The following is a 23,830-nucleotide window of genomic DNA, read 5'->3' as shown; positions in this document are numbered from 1 at the left end:
TTCTTGTATTTGTGTTTTCATGCTAAGCCAGTCTCAGCAGGAGTAATGCTGTACAGATGGTTAGGGTGCAGTGTTGAAAACAATATTTAACCCCAGCCTCTGGTTTCTGCAAATCTGTTAAAGTTGTTAGGTTATTGTGGAAAAATATCCCTTAGGGACAGTATGAGAGGTACAGTCCTACCTTCCTGACAGAGTAGCCCTCTGGAGTTGTAGAGAATTTTGAACATCATTGGAAATTACTGCATTGCATGGTTTTTGACACTCAGTTTAAACATTCCCAAGTTCAAATGTAGAAAAACCAGAGGACTCCTTGAAAATGTAAGGAAGAGGTGCTGTTCTCTGTGCTTAGTGAAGTGTGACAGGGATTTGTTTTCATTTTGCTGTGTGCTGTGGAAGGATTGAAGGGGGAGTATGTGGGCCAGCTACATTTTCCCAGGTGGTTATTCAACAGGATTATGTGGGGATGTACTCTGTGGAGACATTTTAAAGTAATTTTCTGACAGTGTGCATCACATGTATGTTAGCATGTAGCCACAGTGCTGAGTGACCCACTCTAAATTCCTGTAAAACTGTGGTTAGGAATTGCCAGGCATGTATAACCCACTGCTCCTGTGGGAGCTTTCACTGTTGACCTTAATATGTATTATGTATGTGAGCTTCTATCCTTGTCCTTCTGAAATTACTGCAGCTTATCATATTACCTATTTTTTTTGTTGTTTTTGAGAAGGTTTGAATCCTGTCAGTATTTTTCCTCTTGAATTCTAGATGCTGAAGTGAGGTGCCCCAAGTGGAAAGTGTGGTGTCACCTTTGGTCCTTGTTCACCTGTTAGGCTAAACGAGTGCTGCAGGTCTTACTGGAAGCCCTGTCTGCTTGGCCCCTGTTAGTGCTGAAGCCTTGGCAATGTTGCACATCAATAGTTCTGTTCTCTAGCTGTGCCATATACTTTCTATTTTTTGTGGTTCTCAAGATTCAGTTCCTTTTCTTTCATAAGTATTTAAATTAAATATGTATTTTTAAGTGATTCCTGAGAGCTCTGAATCAGAGACTGTGATACAAGTACATGTTCACTGGCTGTGTAGTACTGAATTATCAACTGAGAGGTGACCCAATGCCTGCTCTGTTTATAGATCTACAATATAAATATAACACATTTTAATCCATTTGACAGTAATCCTTCCTGCAGCACTGGATTGGAACATTGCACAGAAAATACTGAATAGTCATTCAGGATGAGATGCAAAGGTTGCCTTTTATGAACTAATTAGAAGGATGCATGTTGTAAGATAGAAGCTCATTTTTGGAAATAACAGAAGTGTGTGTGTGTGGATGGCTTACAGTATGACTGTGAATCATCAAAACACAGCATGGCTGTGGAAAGGCAAATAGACTGTGGTTTGCAGGTGGGGTTTCCAGCAGAGGTGACAAGCTATGAGCACCATTGTGAAAAACACTGGCAGGACCTCAAGTGAGCTCCTGTGCCTTGTTCTGATCCAGCAAGAAATACCAGTGTACTGGCACTACAACAGTGCAGTGTTCTGGCATAAATGGTCACAGAAAACCTGTGTTACATATGGAGGAACCAAGAGAACTCAGCTGGGTTTTTAGCTAGCCAGTTAAGGCCAAGAGAAGAAATGGTTATTTTCTAAAAATGCATGAGAGGAATATATTTCAGAAGGAAAGGATAGCAATCTTAGTTCAGAAAGCATATGTATAAACAGCTCAAATATAAATTCTCTAGGCAGTGGTGAATTGGAACAGGTCAGGAATGTGGTCCTAGTTAATGTCACATAACACTATGATCACACAGCCAAAAAGTATGTTTTTCACTGTTCTGTAGATGACAATCCCCAAAAGAGCACGACCTTTTGTCAAGATTCTCACATGAATCAGAGTTGTCTGAGTGACAAGAAGCAAAAAGTCAACAGGATTTTTCTAATAATTTATGTTGCAACACCACAGCAATCAGTAGCACTTTAATTGGCTTTTCTTCAGATTCCTTGACAATGGTGAATTTCCATACTGCTGTTGACCTTAGGAATTTTTCTTAAGTATTGTGCATTTTGAGCAAGTTTGTATGAGCCTTTTATTCACTAGCAAACACTAAATGACTGCATTAAAAAAAATTCTGTTGCTAATACTTAAATGTACAGCAGGAGGACTGTGGTTTCCAGAACAAAGTAATTTGGGGCAATTCCTAACTCTCAGTATAAATTTTTGATTGAACCATTCTAAACCATTGAACCATTTGTACTAAAGCCTTTTGATCATGCATTACAAGCAATCAGATAAATGCATTTATTTGATATTAAGTAATGTTAAAGGAAACAAAAGGATAAAGAGGAGTGCTGCATGGTTAGAGGGAAAAAGGCTGTAGATGCACTCCAAGTGAAACACTGTCATTGCCCACACTTGATGCTGAAGGAGTGTTCATTTTGCTGAATATTAACATGTAAACTTTCCGTTATGCTGTTCATTTAAGTAGGAAAGGAAATCACTGGCATTTACAACAAGCATCATGACTCTAAAGCATTGCTAAGTAAAAGCTAATCTGCTCAACTGGATTACATTAAATGACACAAAGAAACATTAGAGTCACTTACTGGGCTCTACAACTGAAAGCAGCAGCTCTTTAGTCAGGAGAAGTGTAAAAGCCTCAGCCTAAAACAGCCTCAGAGAGCAGTGGGATAGATGTGTAAGGCATTATAAAAATGTTGAATTTAGGGAGAAAGTGCCATGGGGAAATCAGATAAGGACAGATGAATTAACTGCATTCTCACATCTAGAGTTGAAGCTGTTTTCAAGACCAGCCTTGTAGGGTAGTAGAAGCACAAGGCCAAAATCTCATCTGTATTTAACAGTTGTGCTAATCCTGAACTGTGCTGAATCTTTTATCTACAGCCAGATTTCCTGTGGGAAGAGCTTTGCAATGTCATGCTGCCAAGGTTTCTATGCCACCTAATCCTACCAGAGTCATTCCCAGTGCAGGGAGGAGGAAGAGTTATACCTTCACTGACAGAACAGAAGGTCAGCCTTGTATTTATCCACAGAAGTCCTGAAAACTGGGGACGATGCCACAAAAACTGACTTGTTTGCTGTGTCTGCCTGCATCATTTTGCACTGCTGATTAAAGTGCCCTGCAGAGCTTTTTTATAGGGAAGAAAGAATGAAAATGAACACAGTAATCTCTGCTTCCAAATTGCTGGACCGAAACCCACTGCATTTAAGTTGTGGAAGGAGACGATAGCATTGAGAGGCGAGAATTCTGTTGTGGTTATTTTGCTGTGATCTTGCTCTCCTACAGCAGAGCTGGCAGGAGAAAATGTGCCTGTGCCTTGGGTGCTTAAGTGATAACACTGGCTTCTGCAGTTGTAACTGAAGCACAGGCATGTGCTGCTTCCCATGAAAACAAAGCATCTGGCAGGAGAAGATGGACAAATGAGACCACATCTTAAATGACCACAGTGGATCTGTTGGAGCTAGTCTCTCCGTGTTCTGTGTTGAATCTCCTCCCTGATAGATTAAAAACTCCATATCCATTGTGAGTTCTTTAATGAGCAGTAAACAGTTTCCAAGCTTTGAATCAGAAAACCTGTTGAAATTGGCTTGTGTATTCAGTCAGCTGCCTCAGCAAATATTTTTCTTCCTGTGCTGTACACAAACCAGCAGATTGCAAAGCATCCTTGAATGAAGGGGAAAAATAAGCATTCTCCCTCTACTTAAAAATTGCTCATTTTAATAACATCTATTTTCTTAATTCCCCAGATCAATTCAGTAGTTTAATTCCAGGGCACAACTTTGTAGAAGATGTGGGACATATTTAGTGTTAACAGTGTTTTTAATCCATTAGCTGATCTCCTGCTCTAAATGCTACGTCTTAGTTTCTGTGTAATATCCAGTCTCCTTGGTCAATTCACATGTGCATATTAATTCACATTCATAAATAAAAGCTGTGCAACTGGCCATAGTCATGCCCACAAACATTGGTGTATTTGCAGACTGTCCACACCTCATGGACACTCTCCAGAGCATAGCTACAGCATTGCAGTAGTCTTGTTTACTAGAAAACATTGAACTAGAATAACACTTGTAATCTTTATAATCAGTTTCTCTTAATATAATTATATTTTTTTATTTATAAACCCCTTGAGGTATTTCAGCATGCATGCAGATCTTATTGTGATTTGAAATCCAGAAACTGCATGTTTTTCTTACCTTCTGCAAACTGCACTTTCTACACATTTGTGGAGAACAGAATGAAACCACTGTTCTAGGAGGTAGCATCATGCATAGTATATGTAAATTGGGAGTTACAAGAGAATACAAGAGACTGAGAAATAGTGTATCTTTATCATTTATGTATGGATTTAGGTCTGAGGGAATGTTCCCATTCCTTAAGGATATCACATGATTTCTCAATGTATTTTGTTCACTGCTCTTCTGATTTAACTTTGTGTAGCTATTGATCTTCATAGCTATTGAGGAAGAAATCTCTTGTTTGAAAGTGGCCCTGGATTTCTTTGAAAGTAGATTTTACTTAGGCAAGTTCTTGCATGAAGACTGCTGCTTTGTTGTGTTACTCCATTTTTTATAATTCCAGTACAGTATTCTATTTATCATATCTACTCTGAAGACTGTAGACTGAGAACAACATGTTATAGTATTTATTTAAAAACGCATTCTTGAATTTCAGAATTATTTAGTGGAAATGACATAACATATTCATCCCATTTAGACTTAAAGAACTACAATTGCCTCTGTTAGGTGGGAATTGCCCTTCCCGTTTTCTTAAGAATCCAAGTAAACTGGTCGTTCAGAACTTGCTATATCTATTTTCTACATAAATTGTGAAGACAGGTTAACAGCATGGCATCCTGTTCTATAATAAGAAAAATACCTAGTCTGTTTTCTTCTTTGCTCTCTGCCTGACATAGCAGGATGGAACCAGGTGGAATCTGATGGCTGCCAGCAATAGCTTTGCTGGAGCTGAAGGTTGTAGTGAATCTTTGCATTCCAGTCATAAGCAATTTCCAAGCATCAGTGAGCTGTCTAAGTATCAGAAAGTTAGGCATACACTTGCAGAAGTGATACTTCTGATTCTGATAAGATGGGCTGTGTGATCTTGCAGACTATTGCATATTGGTTTGTATGTGTTCAGGCTCCTGGAATTGTCTTTTGTATCTTCTTCATTGATCTGTACTTTAACACCATTGTGCATCAGAATTTCCTTTCTCTGTGGCAGATTGAAAAGAAAGGAACAGTCATCTCTGACATGGCTTTCCATTTTGAATATTCCCTTCAGATCCTCTCTAACTTTGTTCTTTTTTAGACTAAATTATTTTAGACAGTTTGGTTTTCTTTAATTTTTTTTAAACTGTGACAAGACTTTATTCCTTTTTCCATGCTTTCCTGTTGTTCTATAAATTGGCCTTGGCAACCTGAAAACTGGTGAGTTAAATGGTGTAATATTGGCTTATAAAAGCACTTTGCTTGCTGTACCAAGATACTTTTATCTTGTACTTAAGAACTTATCATTTTTCTGTGTTCTTTTTAAAAAGAAATTAAGCTAGGAACATAAAGCTGATTAAGAAGCTTTGAAATGGTTTTTGAATTGTTCCAAGTATCATAAATGTAAATTCATTGAAAGTCTGTTTTCTGGCTTGGTACCAAAATATACTGCCATAGTTTCAGCAAAATTTGTTGAAATAGAAAACAATGTTAATAGAAAGCACAGTTCATCAGACAACTAGAATATTTTTTTATGATCTAATGGCACATTTTAGCCTGCAGTAATAGATAAGATTCCTTAGTTCTTATGATTCGCTTCTAAGCATAGGATTTCAAGGTCATATTATTTGATTTGGACTTACTTTGGCTCACAGTTTTGCCTGTTTGCAATCTGGTCACATTCTGTTAAATCTTTGGTAATGCATCTGACTTCACACTCACGTAAATCAAATAGATGAAAAAGAAGTATGTATTAGGAAGTCTTAGAATAACTTATATTCCACTGCTGGTATTTTTTGAAAAACAAACAAACCAAAAAAGAGGTTTTCTAAGATGGTATAAACACATCTGCATACAGTTTGGTTCTGAGAAACTGTCAGTCTGACTGAAATGAAGAATTCTAGAATAAACTGCTAATTCTTGCCACCATATAATGTGTTTCTTTCACATACTATATATGATATCTAACCTTTCATTACAATTGCTGTGTCCTTGTGCTTGTTACAAATTTCTACTTACTAAATTAAAGTGACATCAAAGAAAAAATACCCAGATAAAGAAATCTTTAAATTAGTTAAGTAAAAAAAATATCTGCAGCAAAACTCTTTCATCTTGACCTAATTTACTTGAAATTCTGTGCCTGATGTGAAGATTAATAACAGGTGGCCTTTTAGGGAGCACTCAGCTTGAGTCTAATGTTCTAGTTGTTCTTTTATTATCCCAAACATCTATAACTAAAGGATTTTTTCACCATGCCCTTTGTTCACAATATGGGACTGTAATTGAGTTCATATTTCTCGCCCAACCTTTCAGCTGTAATTAATATTTTATTATATCAGATTTTATCTCTAAATAGCCTAGCAGCAGGGTATTGAGCCACACACACGCTCCCACACACGCATACACACACAAAAGCCATAGTGACTTATTGATGCCAAGCAAGTTCCATGTAATGAGTTATGGCTGAGAGAATACAAAATAAATTTGTGGTACCCAGCTAATATTCCAAAGCAATTTAGAACTGATCTTATCCTGATCAAGCCAGGACAAAGAGAAATTAAAGTTACAAGACTGAAATATTCAGTGTTCTGTTATCACATCAGACATGTGGCATCTAACAAAAATGGTCTGTGCAAGACCAGCTATTAACTGTTTTCATTTTTGTATTTTATGAGTAAGACCAGTTTAGGTCATATACTCTTTGTACTAAGAGTTACATGCTGTCCTCTGAGCTCTGCTAAGCACAAACACCTCCACAGCATGACAAATGTAAAAATCTGAACATCTAAGTTGATTTGTTATTTGTCCTTTAAACTGGGATAAACCAAAATTATTTCTTTGCACTACACTGCATACCAAGGGGATGGTGGGTGTTACTCTAAGCTATTCTGATGGAAATAAGGTGCTTTTAATACAAATTTTGAAAGATGGAGAAAGTCTTACCATATAAATATCTGTAAATAAGATTGGAGAGAAATGTTTCATAAACCTAGATAACTTTGATGATTGGTGGCTTTCATTATAAAAACTTCCCACATAACTTGTGACTAACTGGCATCCCTGTTCTCAGCAGGATTTTACACAAAAGTCTCCTTCTGCCTCTCCCTCTCTGTCTCTCACTTTTTTCCTCTGCATCCCTCTTTTCCCCACCTCCCTCTTACCCTCTTACCCTCTTCCTTCTTCCCTTACTTCTTTGAATAATTGATTAGTGGAAGAAAGTACTCAAATTAAGGACAGATCACTACCAGGATAGTAGATAGCTCTGCATGTGAAATGGTTTGTTCATTCTGTTACCAGCAGAAATAGCCTCTTGAAATCTATACCTGCAACTTTCTTTTAAAATTTTTTTTGTTGCACACAGCAAAGTTGCTTAGAGAATGAGCAGGTCTTCTTCCCCAAGGGAGAGCTCTGTTGCAAAGATGAAGAGGAGCTAAGCCTCCTCTCATGGTCAGGAGAGGAACTGCAGTGTGTCTCTGGCTACAGAAAAGTGTAGCCTTGCTGGGATGGGAAGGATGCTGAGGAGATCAAGCCCTGGGGATTGATGCAGATGAGGGCACAGTTTTATTTCTGGTGGGGGTAGGGACAACGAGTTTCACTTTCTGCAAGTCAATATGTCATCCTTTCTCCATTCCTTCATCTCAGGTTAAAATAAATTGAAGTACTCTAAAGAAAAATAGTAAAGGATACCTATATATGATTCTAAACAACTTGGCAGTGGTGAGGAATGGTGTAATAAGCAGCTGAATGTATAGCTCACTCTCTGAAAATTATCTCTCTTTATTTATTTATTATTCAGCTTTTCCACGTTGACCACCAGAAGATCTCAGAATAGTGGCTCTGTGGACTATTTTGTGGAATTAGTAACTTCACAATCTCTGTGGTTTGCATTAGTTTTAAAGGCAAATTGTGAGAAGACCATAAAGAAAGTAGGAGGCATCCCTGTTTGGTACTGCTTAGTAATGAAGTTGGTCTCAAAGCCCTGGAGGATCTGAAGCTTTAGGTTAGTTCAGTTTAGACCAGAATCATTTAAGCTAGTGATATTGCTGCTTGGGTTTAAATTAAGAGCATAAAGCCTTGTGAAGTGAGATCAATAGTATCTGGTTCCTAGAGGGAATGAGTCATTACTCAGTAGGAATAAAACTTTCCACTGTTAAAATGAAGAAAGGGAGTACTTCTTGTCTTCTGTGTGCTATATTACATGTCCAAGATCAGAATTAAACTTTCTGACTCATAAATAAGTTAAAGTTTACACCTGATTTTTTTCCTGGTTTCCTAAGAAAACAAATCTTAAGTATTATCCTGTTCATCTGCCTGTATATTCCTTCCTTCACTCATTAATATAGGACCTCTTGGAAATTTTTAAGCAATACTTTGAATGTTGCATAAATAGTACATTTCTCACATACTTTGGAATCTCTGTGAAAGGCCCAGATTAGCATCTGAAGGGTTAGGCTGTGTTGGAGTGTGAGTTGGTTCATTTCATGTGGTCCATCAGCTGAGAGCTACAGTTCACATACCAGCAAGCCAATACATAGCCCAGAAGCTGCCACAGCAGTGTCACCTCTGTTCCAGCCACTGTTGGGGATACTAAAAGGAGCTGAGCATATTGAAGTGAGAGCTGGATATCACAGATGACATGTGGAGTAGAGATGGGATTACAGCATTCTGGATTTCTTGCAGTAAAGCTTGTAGTGTTTTAGGCTTTGAAACATGGCCATTTTCAAAAATGGCCTTTTAAAAAACCTGGACAATGTAAATGGGATGTTCTTGTCCCTTCAACATGAAGGAGCTGTCAGCAGAGATGATTTGTTTTTGCCAAAAAGTTAATGGTGACATACCTATCAAAAAGATTATGAGCTTATATTTACTAGAGTTATTTATGGAAGAAGCCAAGTATCAGTTGGTAGAGCAATTAAAAGCAATGCTGAGTAAATCATAATGAGTGTAAAGAGATCTCATAGGCAGTCGTTCTTGGATAAAAAACCACCCCTCCCCAGCTTATGAAAGTCCATAATATGATTTCTCAACTCTATTATGAAATAAAGTAATTTTATAAATTATGCACGATTTGTTTGTAAAAGGTATTTGACTTCATAATATAGCTATGAAATCAAACACCTTTTACAAACATACTGCATATAATCTATAAAAGAGTAGCTGGGTGTAAGTTGTTAAAAATGCTTTGTTTAAAGTTTATCTATATTAGATAGACTTCATTTTTATTTTATCTTTCCTACTAGTACTTTCTATTTTCACTTATTATTTACCAAACAGGATGATACCTGTCAAAGCTGTTTTCAGTACATTATCTGCTATTTTCTTATTTTCTACATTCCTACCTCGTGTAAACTTTTGTATTCTTGGATATTTCAATCTTTTATTAATTTTGTTTTGTCTTTTTCTTTTCCTTTCTCTTTTCATATGCACAATTGCTTGTCTGCAACATTTCTCTCTTTTCTGTGAAAAAAACCAAACTACACCAAAAAAAAAAAACAAACAACAACCCAGCACAAAAACCCACCAAAAAACAAAAACCAAAAAATACCCAAGGGGAGAAAAATGCCGCCACAATGCATTGCCAGGTCTCAGGTTTGTCACTTAGTTTGTCACCTGCAGCCTGTATTTGACAGATTGATCTCACTGATACTGTATGGGGCACATTAGGTGAGCTCTCTAGTCAAAATTGTCCTTTTTTTGTCCAGCATTTAATAGGTAAAAGAAATTATCACTATAGAGCGAAATGCTCTCTTGTATCATATTACCTACACCTATAGAAATCTACTTTGACTCCTTGTGAAACAGTACTATTTAAAGTAGGGTTAATTTTATTAACACTTTGTACTCATTTTGTATTGTGCAGGTCTACAGACTTTGTAAAAAAGTTATATATTTTCTTGACATTTTTGAGTTTGAAGAAAAAGCAGCCAAATACATAAATCTATATTAAGTATAGAGACTACAAGCCACAGTGAAATTATAAGCGTTTCAGAAAAATTGTTATATTTTAGAACATCTAGTTTTTTCAGCAGAAGAAACCATAATTAAAAACTTCCCCAACAAAATAACAAAGATATGTATATGATTACCTTGTAGATGGAGAAGAAAGGTAGAATTATGTGGCTATTTTTAAGCATGCAGAATTGCTAATACATTGTGTCTCATCAGATGGATCTGATCAGTATAGAGAGTACTCAGCCCCTGGGAGAGCAGGGATGGGAAAACTCTACATTAAGGAATTTCAGGTGTAGCAATGTACATAGCAGTTGTAAAGAGACAGTTGTATCCTGTCATCTTTGTCATCCTCTTTATGGTAATTCTGACAGTCACTCTTGCAGGCCAGTGCAGTAATAACACTCTCAAGAACTAGTTAGGCACCAGTATTTAAATAATTGCAAATAATTAACCATGGGGTGGTATAACAAGGAAGAAAAAATATCATTTCATCAATATTTATCAAGGATTAGATGGGTTGGGAGGGTTGAGAGAACAGTTTTGATTCCCTTGCTGGTTCACAAATCTTAGTTAACAACAGAGCAGTCCCTTGTGCCACAATTATTGTTGGCGTTATGTCTAACTACCACTTATGTACATGTTGGGCAAATGGTTCTTATAGATTTTAATATGTTGTTTCCATAGTAAATAATACTTCTTTGGAATAAGTGTAGGTTAGCATATGTATTGAATTTATTGATTTTTTGCAAAGGATGGATGGGACAAAGTTAAAACTGCAGTCCATCAGCAGGCTATATGTTGTAAAACCAAGCACAGATTATCTAATGCCTCACCCTTTATTGTCCTGCCAAATAACAAAGTATTACAAACTGAAATCCTTGTAAGACCTCCTTCTTTACTGACAAAACTACATTTTGGATTGTCATTTGTGATAACTGAATCTAAAGGCAGAAACATTTCAGAGAGGGTTTGGGGATGGTGTTGCGGTTGCCTGCAATTACAAGGCTGAAGATCTGCTGGACGCCCTCTACCCCTGACAAGTGTGCTTAGGTTCTCTAAAACAATGAGTCTCTGTCCTAGAAAATAAGACAAGTTAAACACCTGATGTCATCAGGACTAGGTGGCACCCCTCTGGCCACTGGAAAGTGGAAGGAGCATGAATCATGGTCTCCTTGTCCTTGCAGATTTTTCTTTGTGCAATTTTTTGAGCCAAAGCTCTGATGTGTCCCTTAAATCCTAGGGAGTCCAGGTTTGCAGAAGAGAAATGTATTATTTCTTCTACATCTGGAAAAAATAATTTGAATGTGTTATGAACTTATAGTGGCCATTAAATTACCATTTTCAGAGCATATCTCTCTTCTGCAATTAAGATATTATGTAGCAAATGTTTTGCTTCTCAAGGGAATTGAACCCATTGTCATATCCTCCCCTGGTGACTGTCCTTGGAGGAAAGAACAAGCAAAATATCGTTAACTTCCAGTGACATAATGCTTTCCATTTGAAAAATTGTCAGGATTTCCTGTATAAAACCATAGGAACGCTAAGGAGAGGTTTGCTTGGATGTATTTTTCCCAGAAAATCTCCTTTGTAAATGCTGACTTTTAAGTCTTTGAGACCGTCCATACAAAGGAGTTGGGCAGTCACAAAGCAGCTTAGGAATTTTACATTAGAAACTGGATCCTGTTCCCCAGTGGGCTTGGGTCTGTGAAGATAAAGCTTATTAGGACACCTGGGAGTTTACATTTGGCACTGTCTCTGGAGACTGAGCCTAAGCTGTCTTATCTCCTCCTTTACAGCCGTTTAGGTATTTCTGCTGTGATTGATCTGAGAAATAGGGCTCCTTGCATGACAATGGAGGTGTTGTATGGTATTAGTTTCTCTTGTGTTCATGCCAGGTCTGATGCCGAAAGATTTCTCGAATTTGATTTTTTCCCCATGGGCTGAAAATTTGAGGTGCCAGTAATAGTATTTCCTGAGAAGACAGCCCCTGCCATGGAGAATCTAACCAGACTTATCTCTTGACCTGCAAAGCTAGTAAATAAAGGCAGGTGGCAAAGTAGAATCATTCCATTCAAGTTTGAACAGGCCACTAGCACTAAGTATTTTATTTGAACAAGCTGCTAGCACAAAGTATTTTATTTACTTAGCACCTTTCCTACACTTGTGAGGCAACAACTGTTGCACAGAGTTAGAAACCTGCTAAAGATTGTGAAGCTTTTGTTTACATGGAGCCTCCTAGCTTCAAGTAAAGATGCAAACAAAAAGTTACAAGGATTTAAGACTCCCTTCAATCTAAAAGCTGTAGGATTTAAGGTTCCCTTCTCTCATCCAAAGAAGCAGGCAATACACCTCTAACACTGACACATCAAGTGCTCACATGGGAGCTGTTGCAAGAATTTTGATAGTTATATGTTGTGTGAATATTGTTTGAAGCATTGCCTAAATCACTTCTTTCCCTATATAAATCCCATATTAATGTATGATTGTAAAAATACTTGTTAGCATTGTTTTTGCCATTGGTACAGCAACATCAATTTAGAGGTTTTGTTTAGTCTGCTTGTTTTTCTTCACTCTAAGTTCTGTATTTTCATATCTGAACATTATGTTCCTGCAACAGATTTTTTTTTTAAGCTTCTTCACCTTTGTTTAGAAGGTACACTGAAGAATGCTGTATTTTGCATAAAGAAAATCTCTGATATCCCAAATAAAACATCCCTGAAATGGGGGCAGCTACCTTTAGCAGTCTTCTCCACCATTAGTAGGTATACTCATTTGTCCTGCTGCTAATCAAAAACTCACTGGTCTTTCCTCTAGTCTGCAGCTGAACCAGCATATTTGATAAAATATGCAGAGAGTGGTCACAGGGACAGTGGTCAGCAAGACAGGACTGCTGTTCAGCTGATTCTCTGGCTGGAATCTGTTCTGGAAATAACTGCACCCAGAGTATCTTTTATTCACTGTATATTAGGTGTTGCTAGAAACTCCTGACCCACTGGCAAAGCCTATGTAGCTGTGATGGTGAGTCACCTGATATATCAGGGATTGTTCATCACCTTTGTTTAATCCACCTTAATAAATACACAGACTCTTGCACAGTAGGAGGAGAGTTAGTGGCAATTTCTTGTAGCCTTTTTCTATTTGCCTGCTAACCATAAATTATTAATTCCTGTCCTTTAAAGAGTAATTTCCCTCTTCCATTTCAAGGTACATTACATATGTATAATTACATATAATTTCTAGAACTGTAAAATTTGAAGTTACAGGATGAATTACAAGAATCTAGTGCAATAGAAGGGCATGGAGAAATAGATACGTATCTCCAGTGTTAATCCATATAAATATAATACGACCATATCAGAGACAACTGATGACAGAGATGAAGTTATGTTGCATATTATATAAAAAACCTGTCCAAAGGCAGTATTTTTTCAAGAAGCAATGTTAGGCATAACACATGATGAGCAAAGATACATGAAGTTTTAGATGCAAAATATAAGCAAAACAAAAGTCTCAATGGCAGTATGGCAGAAGAATTTTCAGGGTCTGCAGAAGTTTTGCTGAAACTGTGGGGAGCCTACAAGCTGTGGGGAATCCTATGGTTTGAGCAGTCAGGTTATTCATGGACTTAGAACTGAGATAATGGAATGGGGTTTGAGTTTCTTAATTTTGCCCTCTATTGGAACTGGTGTTTTAGTAGAAGAATGCAGTAAAGTGATTCTAGTGTGCAGATAAATAGGGCAATTGGAATGAATAATTGAAATAATTGTCAATATGTATTCTATTGTTTGACTCTGTAAGCATTAAAACGAAGCAAGCATGCAAATCAAAATACAGAAATAGATCTATAAATAGTACCAGTTTCATATATTTCTAATAAAGCATGAACTTGCAATAGTGAGGAGACAAACTTCAAATCAGGCTCAAGACTGTCACTACAACAGTCTGCAAAGGCAGCCCAACAGTTTACACACCTGATCAGGGCACTCTTAGTGGACCTTAACTGCTTTGCAGGCTTTGTACATTTCCTAGGGGGAAAAAATCGAGGATAAAAAGAAGAATTTGAAGAGCTTTTAAACAGTTTAAGCAGGCCAGATGGAATAAGAAAGTTTCTTATTCTTATTTTACAGCTGGATTTCTGAGGACTATAGTAGTTGGTTGATTAGCCTAGGATCACACACAGCAGCTGTATTAAGGCTAGTAAATAAATTCAGGTAGTTTTTGTCTATGTTCAGTTCCTTAGGGCATTTTCTTTCTGTGAAATTAATTCTAAAAAAATTCTTTAATGCTTCAGTCATGTAAAGCATCAAGACTGTTTTAGAGAGACAAAATAGACCTGACAGTTTGATAATGAAGTAATCAAGCTTCTTTTCACTTTGTTTGTAATTTGGAATTACTTTGGAATTAGGTGTAATTATAGATTAATAAGTTTCAATAAATGCCTAGATTGTACATGTTAAGGACTCCTGTATGAAGAATTCTGAAGTCCATGTTTGCATCCAATAGGTCCTTCTTGGAAAATTATTTTGTAACTTTGAGTGAGACTTGGATTAATTACAATTGTATTTCTAGCATTCAAGTAATGTGGAATAATGTCATGATTCAGGAGGTTAACTAAACCCATCATTTCATATAGTTAAGACTAGATATATACTTAAACTTCTTTGAAATTGTCATTTGTCTAAGTAGTCTGAGCATTTTTTATTACTGTGCTAATATGTTTTCTTTCTGATTTCGTGTCTCTTTTTGAACTCTGAAAAAATTTGCATATTTAGCAGACATTGACACACCATTCCAATTTAAGCAATCCAAATTCAATAAATGTCTAAGAGACCTGCTATGTCTAATTTCTAATAAAAATTTAAGTATTGTGTTCAGATCTGTATCTCTGCATAATCATTTAAATTTGGAACTAGTTTGGAATTGTTAGAATTCAAATCAGTGTAAAAATAATACAATTTTTTTTCTTTTTTCCATTTACCTTTTTTAATCCCCAGATTTGAAGCATTTGAATCCTAGGTTAAATGTAACTGCCATGTGTTCCTTTCTCAATGTAAAACAGCAAAATTCAGTCTATATAAAAATAAATTTTATATTTAATTTCCAAGGCATTGAAATTCTATAGTAAAATGGTGTAATGTCAATTATACTTAAATGAAATTTCTTTCCTTCAGAAAAAATCAAGTCTAAATGCTGCCAATAACTGATATGCTTTTGGCACATATCACTCTAGTGTAGAAACTTATTTTCTGGATTATAGATAGGAAGACTTTATTCTCTGAAATGTAGAGGTGTGAAAAAGGAATAATGTAATTTCAAACAAGCTAGAAATCTGACTAATACATAGAAGGAATTAGAGAGTCATGGCACAGTGCTAGCTCAATTCAGAGAGCTTGAACCCTTTTCAGAGTAGGCAGTCCAGCTGTTACATATTGAAGAAAGCAATATTAATTGTAAAGAACTAGAGAAAGCTTTTGGATTATAATTGTAATTGGGGTAATTTTGTAAAATTCATTAGCAAGATGATCTCATCCATACAAATGTAAAAAGTATCGCTGGTAAAATTCCGTCAGGTTTCCATTGACCCAGGTGCTCATAATGTGTTAATTTGCATCAGAGAAACAGCAGTGTGGAAATTGGCCAGCAGATAGGATTTAGTTATTTTTCATTAGCACTTGGACTTTGATGAAGGGGAACAGAAAAGAGTTGTTTGACCTTTCAGTGCTTAAATTATTAAAGAGCAAATAGATTTGAGGTCTAGATGCTTGCAAATCTAATTTGTCTTATGGAGTAAGGATTAAAAGACATTTTGAGTTTGAAATTGTTCCAGTCAACTTATTTCTTTCTTAAAGTATCTGAAAGTGAGTAAATGGAGGGCATCTAAAAGGTATACAAGGACTAGTGCTTATAGTATAACTAAGTATGGACTTACCATTTTAATGGCAGATTTGTTTCTAAAATATCAACCATCTTTAGCATTAATCACTGAGTGAAAAATTAGGAGAATCCTCATTCAGCCAGTACTGAAACAGGTCCTGTTATCTTAGCTGGTCTGAAGTCCCTCTTACATTCATGCCTGCTGCAAGAAAGAAGTGACTTAGTTTACTCTCCATCGTGCCTTAGTGAAACTGAGGGATTTTTACATTTGTTGCAACTTTAGGCAAGCATATCCAGCTTCACTACCTTGCAAGAATAAATGTTTGCATCACCTTCTTCATTTTTTTTCCTATACTTCATTTAAGTTTGCAGATGGTATTTATTGTAGATTTGCTGCAAATTAATAGTTAGGGGCAGCAACATGCTGTCTTCATCTTCAAAGTAGCTTGGAATCCCAGTTCTAAGAAACTCTAGTTTGTTCTAGAAAATTAATTGTGAAAATCATGTCAAAAATTGATTTGTAAGAAAAAAATAAGATTTTAGTGTAGATATTCCATGGCTAGTTTTATTTACAAATCAGTTCCCACAGGATTAAAGAAAGATTGCTGTGGATTGACCTTCATTTACTACTCAATATGGAATTAATCAACTATTGAAAATGTTTCTGCTTGATATGAAGCAGAATATCTCTGTTGCACAGAGCTGCAAAATGTACAGGCAGAAGCCTTCAAGTGAACCCTCAAGACTATTTCTGTGTCCCTGGCTGTACTAAATTTATGCATAGTTAGATTTCTGCTTGAAGCTCAGCATTAAATTTAAACATTTAAATTTGAGTGTCCACTTTTAGATGTCTACGTGTGAGCTAAGTATTTAGTTATTGCAATCAATGGAGTCTGAGAAGCAATTAGGTTGAACTGAAAGTAGACACTTTCTTTCTGCTCAGTTCTCTGAGAACTGTAGACGTGTAGACATCTTTCTGAAGGCAGATAGGTTTAAGTGTGTTAACATTAAAATAAAGTTCCACTATATTGAAAGTCTAAATCAGGCAGAAGAAAAGATATTGATTGCATTCTCAGTGTAAACTTTCTGGGCATTTTTTGTGAGCACAGAAGTCCAGCATCTCTTACTGGAGATGCTAGATTTTAAAAATACAGTCATCAAGGTCTATGGCACCACTTACTGTGCTTCAGTAAGTCTGGTAAAAATACACTAAGATGGTGAAGAAAATCAGCATTTTCTGCCCCTTGGTGATATTTGACTATGAAGACTCAAAAGACTTTAAATGGTGGTGTCATAAAAATCAGAGAATGACTTGGGTTGGAAGGAACCTTTAAATATCATCAACCCCAGTAGCATCCCTCCTGTCACTGGAAAGTCCATCCTTTCATTTCTAAACCATATTTGCCTTCAGAAGGGATGTAAGTCAGTAAAGCCTGTTGGGTCCAGACTGAGACGATCCTGCAGAAGCTCAGCCCATGTGTCCCTGTACTTTGGGCAGAATCTTCTTTAAACATGTTTCTCTACCTACAGATGACAGAAGAGTATCATGTCAGAAGACTCTGTGGATATTTCATCTTTAAGAAACTTCCTATGCAGAGATTGCTGGTCTTTATGAACTATCAACTTGAAAGATCATAAATTGTTATTGGATGTAGATGATACGTAAAAATGTGGACATGTTGGCATCAATTATTTATACTGACTTGTTTACTGGGATTCAAGATTCCAGGAGACAAATACTGATTAAGAACCATTGGTCCCCAGTGAAGCAATAAACTTGTAAACCAGTCCTCTTTAGAGACATTGGACTTCCCACATCACAAATTTAAAAGCACTGACTCAGTCTTTTACGGCAGCTGCAAGGGTATAATGATTACACTGTTTGCATATACAGCAGAAATTGCAATTTCTTTGTTCCTGTTTGAATGTCCATAGCACCTTTACAGTGGAGTGGGATGGACTGTTCTCTGTAGGTCCCAGTATAGCAGAGACTGCAAGAGCACTGACTTGCTTTGCAGAATGCAGAAACTAAAAAATATGGTTATCTATAAGATGTGTAAAAGTGCTTTGCTGAGTGATAATAACTTCCATCAAAAAGTGTTTTATACTTGCTCAGCAACGGTCGATATGCCATTGAAATTTTACTTGGTGCTTTTGTAAATACAATCTCAACAGTTAAGCAAACACTGGTCCCTGTGTCTGTGTAATTTATGTCTTCATTTTTATCTTAGTACTAATTTAATTTCATTTAGGCAACATGAACAGGTGAGAGAAGGGACTCTATAGCTCTATACTTGCTCTGGTGAACAAAATAATACTTAATTCCATATTTTAGCACTGATTAAGCACACTCTTTCTGTACAAGAGTTTGAACAAGAAAATGTGCTGTACATTCACTTGTCTGAAAAGCTGTGGTGTGTATGGCTAATTTTTTTTTCCAGAACAAAATTAATTAGAAAGCATGAATCTATTCCAGAGATTTATACACCTGAATATTAAAATTTCATTTTCTTCCTGTGTTCTTTGCCTTTAACAGTCTTTTCTTTCCAGTAAATATTGATATGGTATTATGTTTTTAGGATGGTTTGGCTGCCCAAGTTTTAAAATAACCACTGTTTCTCTGTTCTTTCCTTTCTGCACTCTTAGTGTCTATCAGATCGTTGTTGAGGAAGAGCGCCCACGGAGGACCAAAAAGACAACTGAGATCCTGAAGTGCTACCCAGTGCCCATTCATTTCCAGAATGCCTCACTCCTGAATTCCCAGTACTACTTTGCTGCAGAGATTCCAGCCAATGGTTTACTAGCTGCTCAGCCTTTTACTATTGGTGATAACAAAACCTACAGTGGTTTCTGGAATACTCCTCTTCTTCCTCATAAGAGCTACAGCATCTATTTTCAAGCTGCTAGCAGAGCCAATGGGGTAGGTCTTGCAACATTATTTTATACAGTGTTTGTGTAAACAAATGATTGGCATCAACTAGCAGGATGCCCAATTTAGTTGCTAATGAGAAAATGAAGTTACCGTGAAATTTAACACACCAAGTTTAAAAAATAACAGTTTTCCTAACACAATATTGCTTAATGATTAAAGGTTACAGGAAAGAGGAGGGAAAAACCACACATTTTGTCAGTAGTGAGTAAGCAAAGTAGTATGTTAACATTCTGTCTTATTAGCTAAAAGCTGTCTAGTGCTGTGTTTGACTGGCTTTTTTTCTTCCTTCTTGTTTTTTTCTCACTTTGAACAAGAAAATGTGATTTCTTTCGTTACATTTAAGCCAAACACAATTGTGGATTTTAGCACGTATGTCTTGGCGTGTCCAGTCCTGTTACCTTAGTTTGTAACATCTTGATCTCCCTTTTTCTCATTTAGCTGCCCTGATTGAATTAGGAATCATTTTCCTTTTTTTTTTTTTTTTGGTTTTTTTTTTGTCCCTTTCTGCAAACAAATTAAAAAGGAAAAGAAAAAAGAAGTAGATGGAAGTGAAATGAAAAGTGTGTAAAAAGATCCTCACAGATCATGTTTCATCAGACTAATTCTTCCTGGAATTGTTTTTCATTTCCTAGACAGACCTACCCAGAGCCTTTCAATTCTTGATAAGCTTTGGCTGTCTATGCTGACAGCTTGGAAATGTTTTCTGCCAGAATCCATAATGGTCCCTTGTTCACAGTGCACCAACAGTGCACAAATGTGGAACACCATTGATTATTTTTTCTTTCTAAAGTTGTCTAACATAATGCCTCAAACTATACTTTCTAGAAAGAAGAAAAAGAAGAATCTCCCAAGGTCATTATGTTGCCAGATTTAAGAAGCTGAGCACTTGCCTGTGTTCCTGAGAATATCTTTCACTTTTTCTACTTTCAGAGGAATCTTAAGTGAAATGTTTACAATTCCATACCCAAGCAGTGTTTGTCCATATTATGAATATACTTTGGAGTTAGCTAATAAGCAGTTAAATATGGAATGAGACACATTCTCTTCTGACGTTTTGTCAGTACTTTTAAGAATAGAATTATGGATGTCTTTCTCTGTCTAGAAACACAAAGTGTGACCTTTTTCCTCTTTATTTGACACAGGAAACTAAAATTGACTGCGTCAGGGTAGCCACAAAAGGTATGTTTGTATTATGTCATGTATTCTGTACCTTGTTGACCTTCCTTTCACATGGTGTTTGGAAACTTCCAGAAGTGTTTATATTGCTAAAACAGATATCTAAACATATGACAGAATTTTCATAGAATCATTTGCATCCTTAGCTGAGATTTTAGAAATTTGTTTGTTTGTTTGTTTTTAATAATAAATGTATTAATTACCTTTGGTTGTCTGCTTTAACACAGGGCTTTTAAAATATATTCTGTGGATTTTTATATGATCTCACTATAAATATTTCGTACTTGCATACATACATACATATATATATATATATATAAAATTGCCAATTGCAGAGTAAATACTAGCTGCCTATGCATCCATAGTGAAAAATTGCCACTTATTTGTAAGCAATTACCTTAACTTAATTGCTGTATAAAAGAGAAGTGGAGAAATCATGTTCTTCATTTTAATGAGACAGTTCAGCTATATTTACTCGACTGTCAGCACGTGATACTACCATTTGTGAGATAAATATTTATAATTGAGACTGTACTGGCTATAGGTTTTGTCTCCAAATGGAAAGATAAGCAGGTTGCTGGTATGTTTATCTTTGTGGGCTAGGTCTATCTGTGATTGTCTTTGTCGCCTCACCTTTTTAGTATCTTTAACTGGTGGCAACTTAAAAACCTGAAAAATAAATGATGGAATAGTACAATATATGTGGAAATTGTAGTAGAGGAACAGAAAAGAATGTGCTGCTGTGAGTAGGAACAGGTAATACCACCTGGCAGTTTGGGCACCTGGCAAGAGCATGAAACAAAAACTGTTTCATCCTTTTACTGCTGTACCTTGCAAGACATCGTGCTTGTCTCAGTGATTATCCCTTATGGAACTGAATCCACCATGATTTCCTTTACAAGTAGACTTCACAGTTCCATCACCCCTCTAAATCTAAATGGGGTGGATGAGAATGTAATTACTTAAAAGTAACAGAAATGTTAGCATAAAATTACCCCTGTTGAAAGTCTGGATACTCCCTAATGTGACAAATACATTTTTATGCCTTTTCAAACTGATTCCTTTCTGGCTTCTTTTCTTTTCTTTTCCAAACCAAAGGAAGTAGTTTTAGTCTTAATTTTAATTTTAATTTTAAATTACTAACTAACTGTTTACTAATCCATAGAAATCTTTCAAATATCTGAACTCAACCCAAATATAATACAGATGAGATATTCATTCCAGATTCAAGTTAAATTCTGTATTGTTTTCAAGTAGCTTCAGAGACATTAGAAGTGAACTATGTTATATCAGAAATCATAGATGATTAGAAGAATGGATTTTAAATTTTTTGAAGATTTGTATTCCTGCTCACTAATGGATGTTCAACTATTTAAATTACTTGACTGAAAGTTTTTACTCTATCATTTGAGACATGAGGGTAACTTTGTGGATTGGAATAGCTCCCATAGCAACAAGCTACTTTGAGCTAATCCATTTGGCAATGGAGATGTGAGAAATGCAGCTTTTATTTTAAACAAATCTCCCTACATTCCTGTTTTAAAAGCATGTTTCAGATTTTTTCATAATAAAATAATGTTAGAAGTTGTTTTGGGGACTTTTTCTTTTTTTTAAACCAGGGGTATCCTTGATGGTGTTTATAGTCCCTGGTGCAACATTTTCCTGGGAGCTACTGATTTCCATTATTTTAAACTGAATGCTTGTATTCTATTTCTAATCTACTAATTTTAAAAAATTAAATTGAGACCATGACATATTTTAATATGGTATTAAAAGTAGCTGTCTGCACAGATGTTTTCCCTTTGGACCTAACAGAGATACTTAAGGAAAAAGCAGAATTCTCTGCCCACTCTGGACCTCCCAAATTCGGGTTAGAAAAAAGCCAGCAAAAGTGCTCTATGTCTGTAGGCCAGAAATCACTGTATACCTGCATTGAGACAAGACATAAAATTGTGCTCTCCCATTCTCTTCTCCTTCTGTTCAATCCCTGCAAACAGCTCAGTGCAGCTCAGTACATTCACATTGTTTGCAGCCCAGCAAGCAATGGCTGCTCTGACAGATTTCTTACACTTGCACTGTTTTCCACTGAGCTTTGAGACTACTGTGTAGCTACAGACAGTAAGCTACTTAAGCTCTGTGTGCTTGTTATGTCCATCTATTTATGTGCTCTAGTGCTCCTGACAAATAAGATTGGGAATGCTCTCCAGTACTACATCTAATTTCACATACTAGGAGCATTCCTGAAATATTTGTAGTACGGGCTTCTCTTATCTTCAGAAGTTCAAGTTTGGAGGTTTTTAAAGCTAGAGGAAGTGCTTTAGGCCATTCATGTATAAAACTGGTGCAATCTTCTTTTGAATTCATGTCTGATCCTGAAAATACCTACAGCCTTGTGTTGTCATTGGAATTAGTAAACACACTATAGATTATGTGTGTGAAAATGCTTTCACAGAATATTCTGAATTACAAGGCATCATCCAAGTCCAGCTCTTAAGTGAATAGCCCACATGGAGATATAACCCACAACCTTGGTGTTCTTAGCACCATCTCTGATCAGCTAGGCCCTAATCAATTCAATTATGTACCTAATTTTGGACACAGAATAATCTCATTGACTGCTTCACAATTATTCCATCTTAAAGTAGACATGTAAGTATTTGACTGGATAAAGGCCTGTGCCATTCCTAGGATCAGAGCCCTTCCTAGGATGAAGGTTACTCAAGGCAACTATGAAGCTGCTCCACTGAGCCAGCTGAGACTGGCCAAGCCACCTCATTGTGGTTAGCCTGTTTGAAGCCTGCCCTGAGGACCAGTCTGGGGTTCAGAGCATGTCACAAGCAGAGCTATGTCACTTGCTGGTTATATTCCCTTTAATTATCTCACCTCCAGATAATAAAGTTGTTGGTGCCTTAAGACCTTCTTACGATCATTGAGAGTTGGTTTTATCACTGTCATGCAGTGTTCATTCCATGGCCCACCATACACTTTCTAATCTTATTGTTAAAGTAAAAATATGTAACTGTAATATAAATGTAATGTTCGTGTCCCAGATCCAGCAGAACTGTTCTGTACCTTGAGTGCACTTTTACCTCCCACTGATGTCAGCAGGAATAATGCATGTGCTTTACTGTCAAGCTCAACTGGCAGACACTAAACCTTGTTGCTCTATTAGAGACCAGGTGCACCAGATAGCTTATTATCATATTGACAGGTTTCCTGTTAGACAAGTACAGCCTGTCTCCAGAAAAGTGCAATCTAATTCTGCTGGGTCAAATGCATGTCTGGGCTCAGTAGCTAGATAATACTTCCTCATTCCATCAAGTGTATTTAAAAAACCTCAATTTGTACCCTTTTAAAAAATGATCTTATTTTATGACTGTTTCATTTTTGCAAACAAAATCTCTGTTAAATGTATTCTCTTAGAGATCATATAAAAATCCTGATTGCAGTGATTACAAGTATAAATTAGGATGAGAATGTTTGATTTTGTAGAGCTGAAAATTCTCCTTCTGCTTCTGATAAAGTCAGAGGAAGCTTTTGCCACTGACTTTGTTAGCAGAAGGATCATACAGCACAATATTATGATGTGGAGTCTCCTGATCTCAGTTTTCTGTAGAGAAAGACTTCTGGGACCTCTGTGACTATTTGGTGTATATACAAATGGGGAGACT

At 36.4% G+C, this 23,830-nt stretch overlaps 1 protein-coding gene across 7 annotated transcripts in view; it reads left to right on the top strand.

Annotated features, from left to right (window-relative positions):
- PTPRM (protein tyrosine phosphatase receptor type M) overlaps positions 1-23,830 on the top strand; it is a 445,192-nt gene that overhangs the window by 252,284 nt on the left and 169,078 nt on the right. For all 7 annotated transcript variants that reach the window (XM_079300125.1, XM_079300120.1, XM_079300119.1 and 4 more), the window contains 2 exons: positions 18,698-18,971; positions 20,126-20,162. In XM_079300125.1, coding sequence (XP_079156251.1) covers positions 18,698-18,971; positions 20,126-20,162 — 311 coding nt within the window. The remainder of the gene's footprint in view (positions 1-18,697; positions 18,972-20,125; positions 20,163-23,830) is intronic.

The sequence above is a fragment of the Erithacus rubecula genome (assembly GCF_903797595.1).
Source record: "Erithacus rubecula genome assembly, chromosome: 3".
Lineage (NCBI taxonomy): Eukaryota > Metazoa > Chordata > Aves > Passeriformes > Muscicapidae > Erithacus > Erithacus rubecula.
This window is presented reverse-complemented; position numbering and strand designations above follow the sequence as displayed.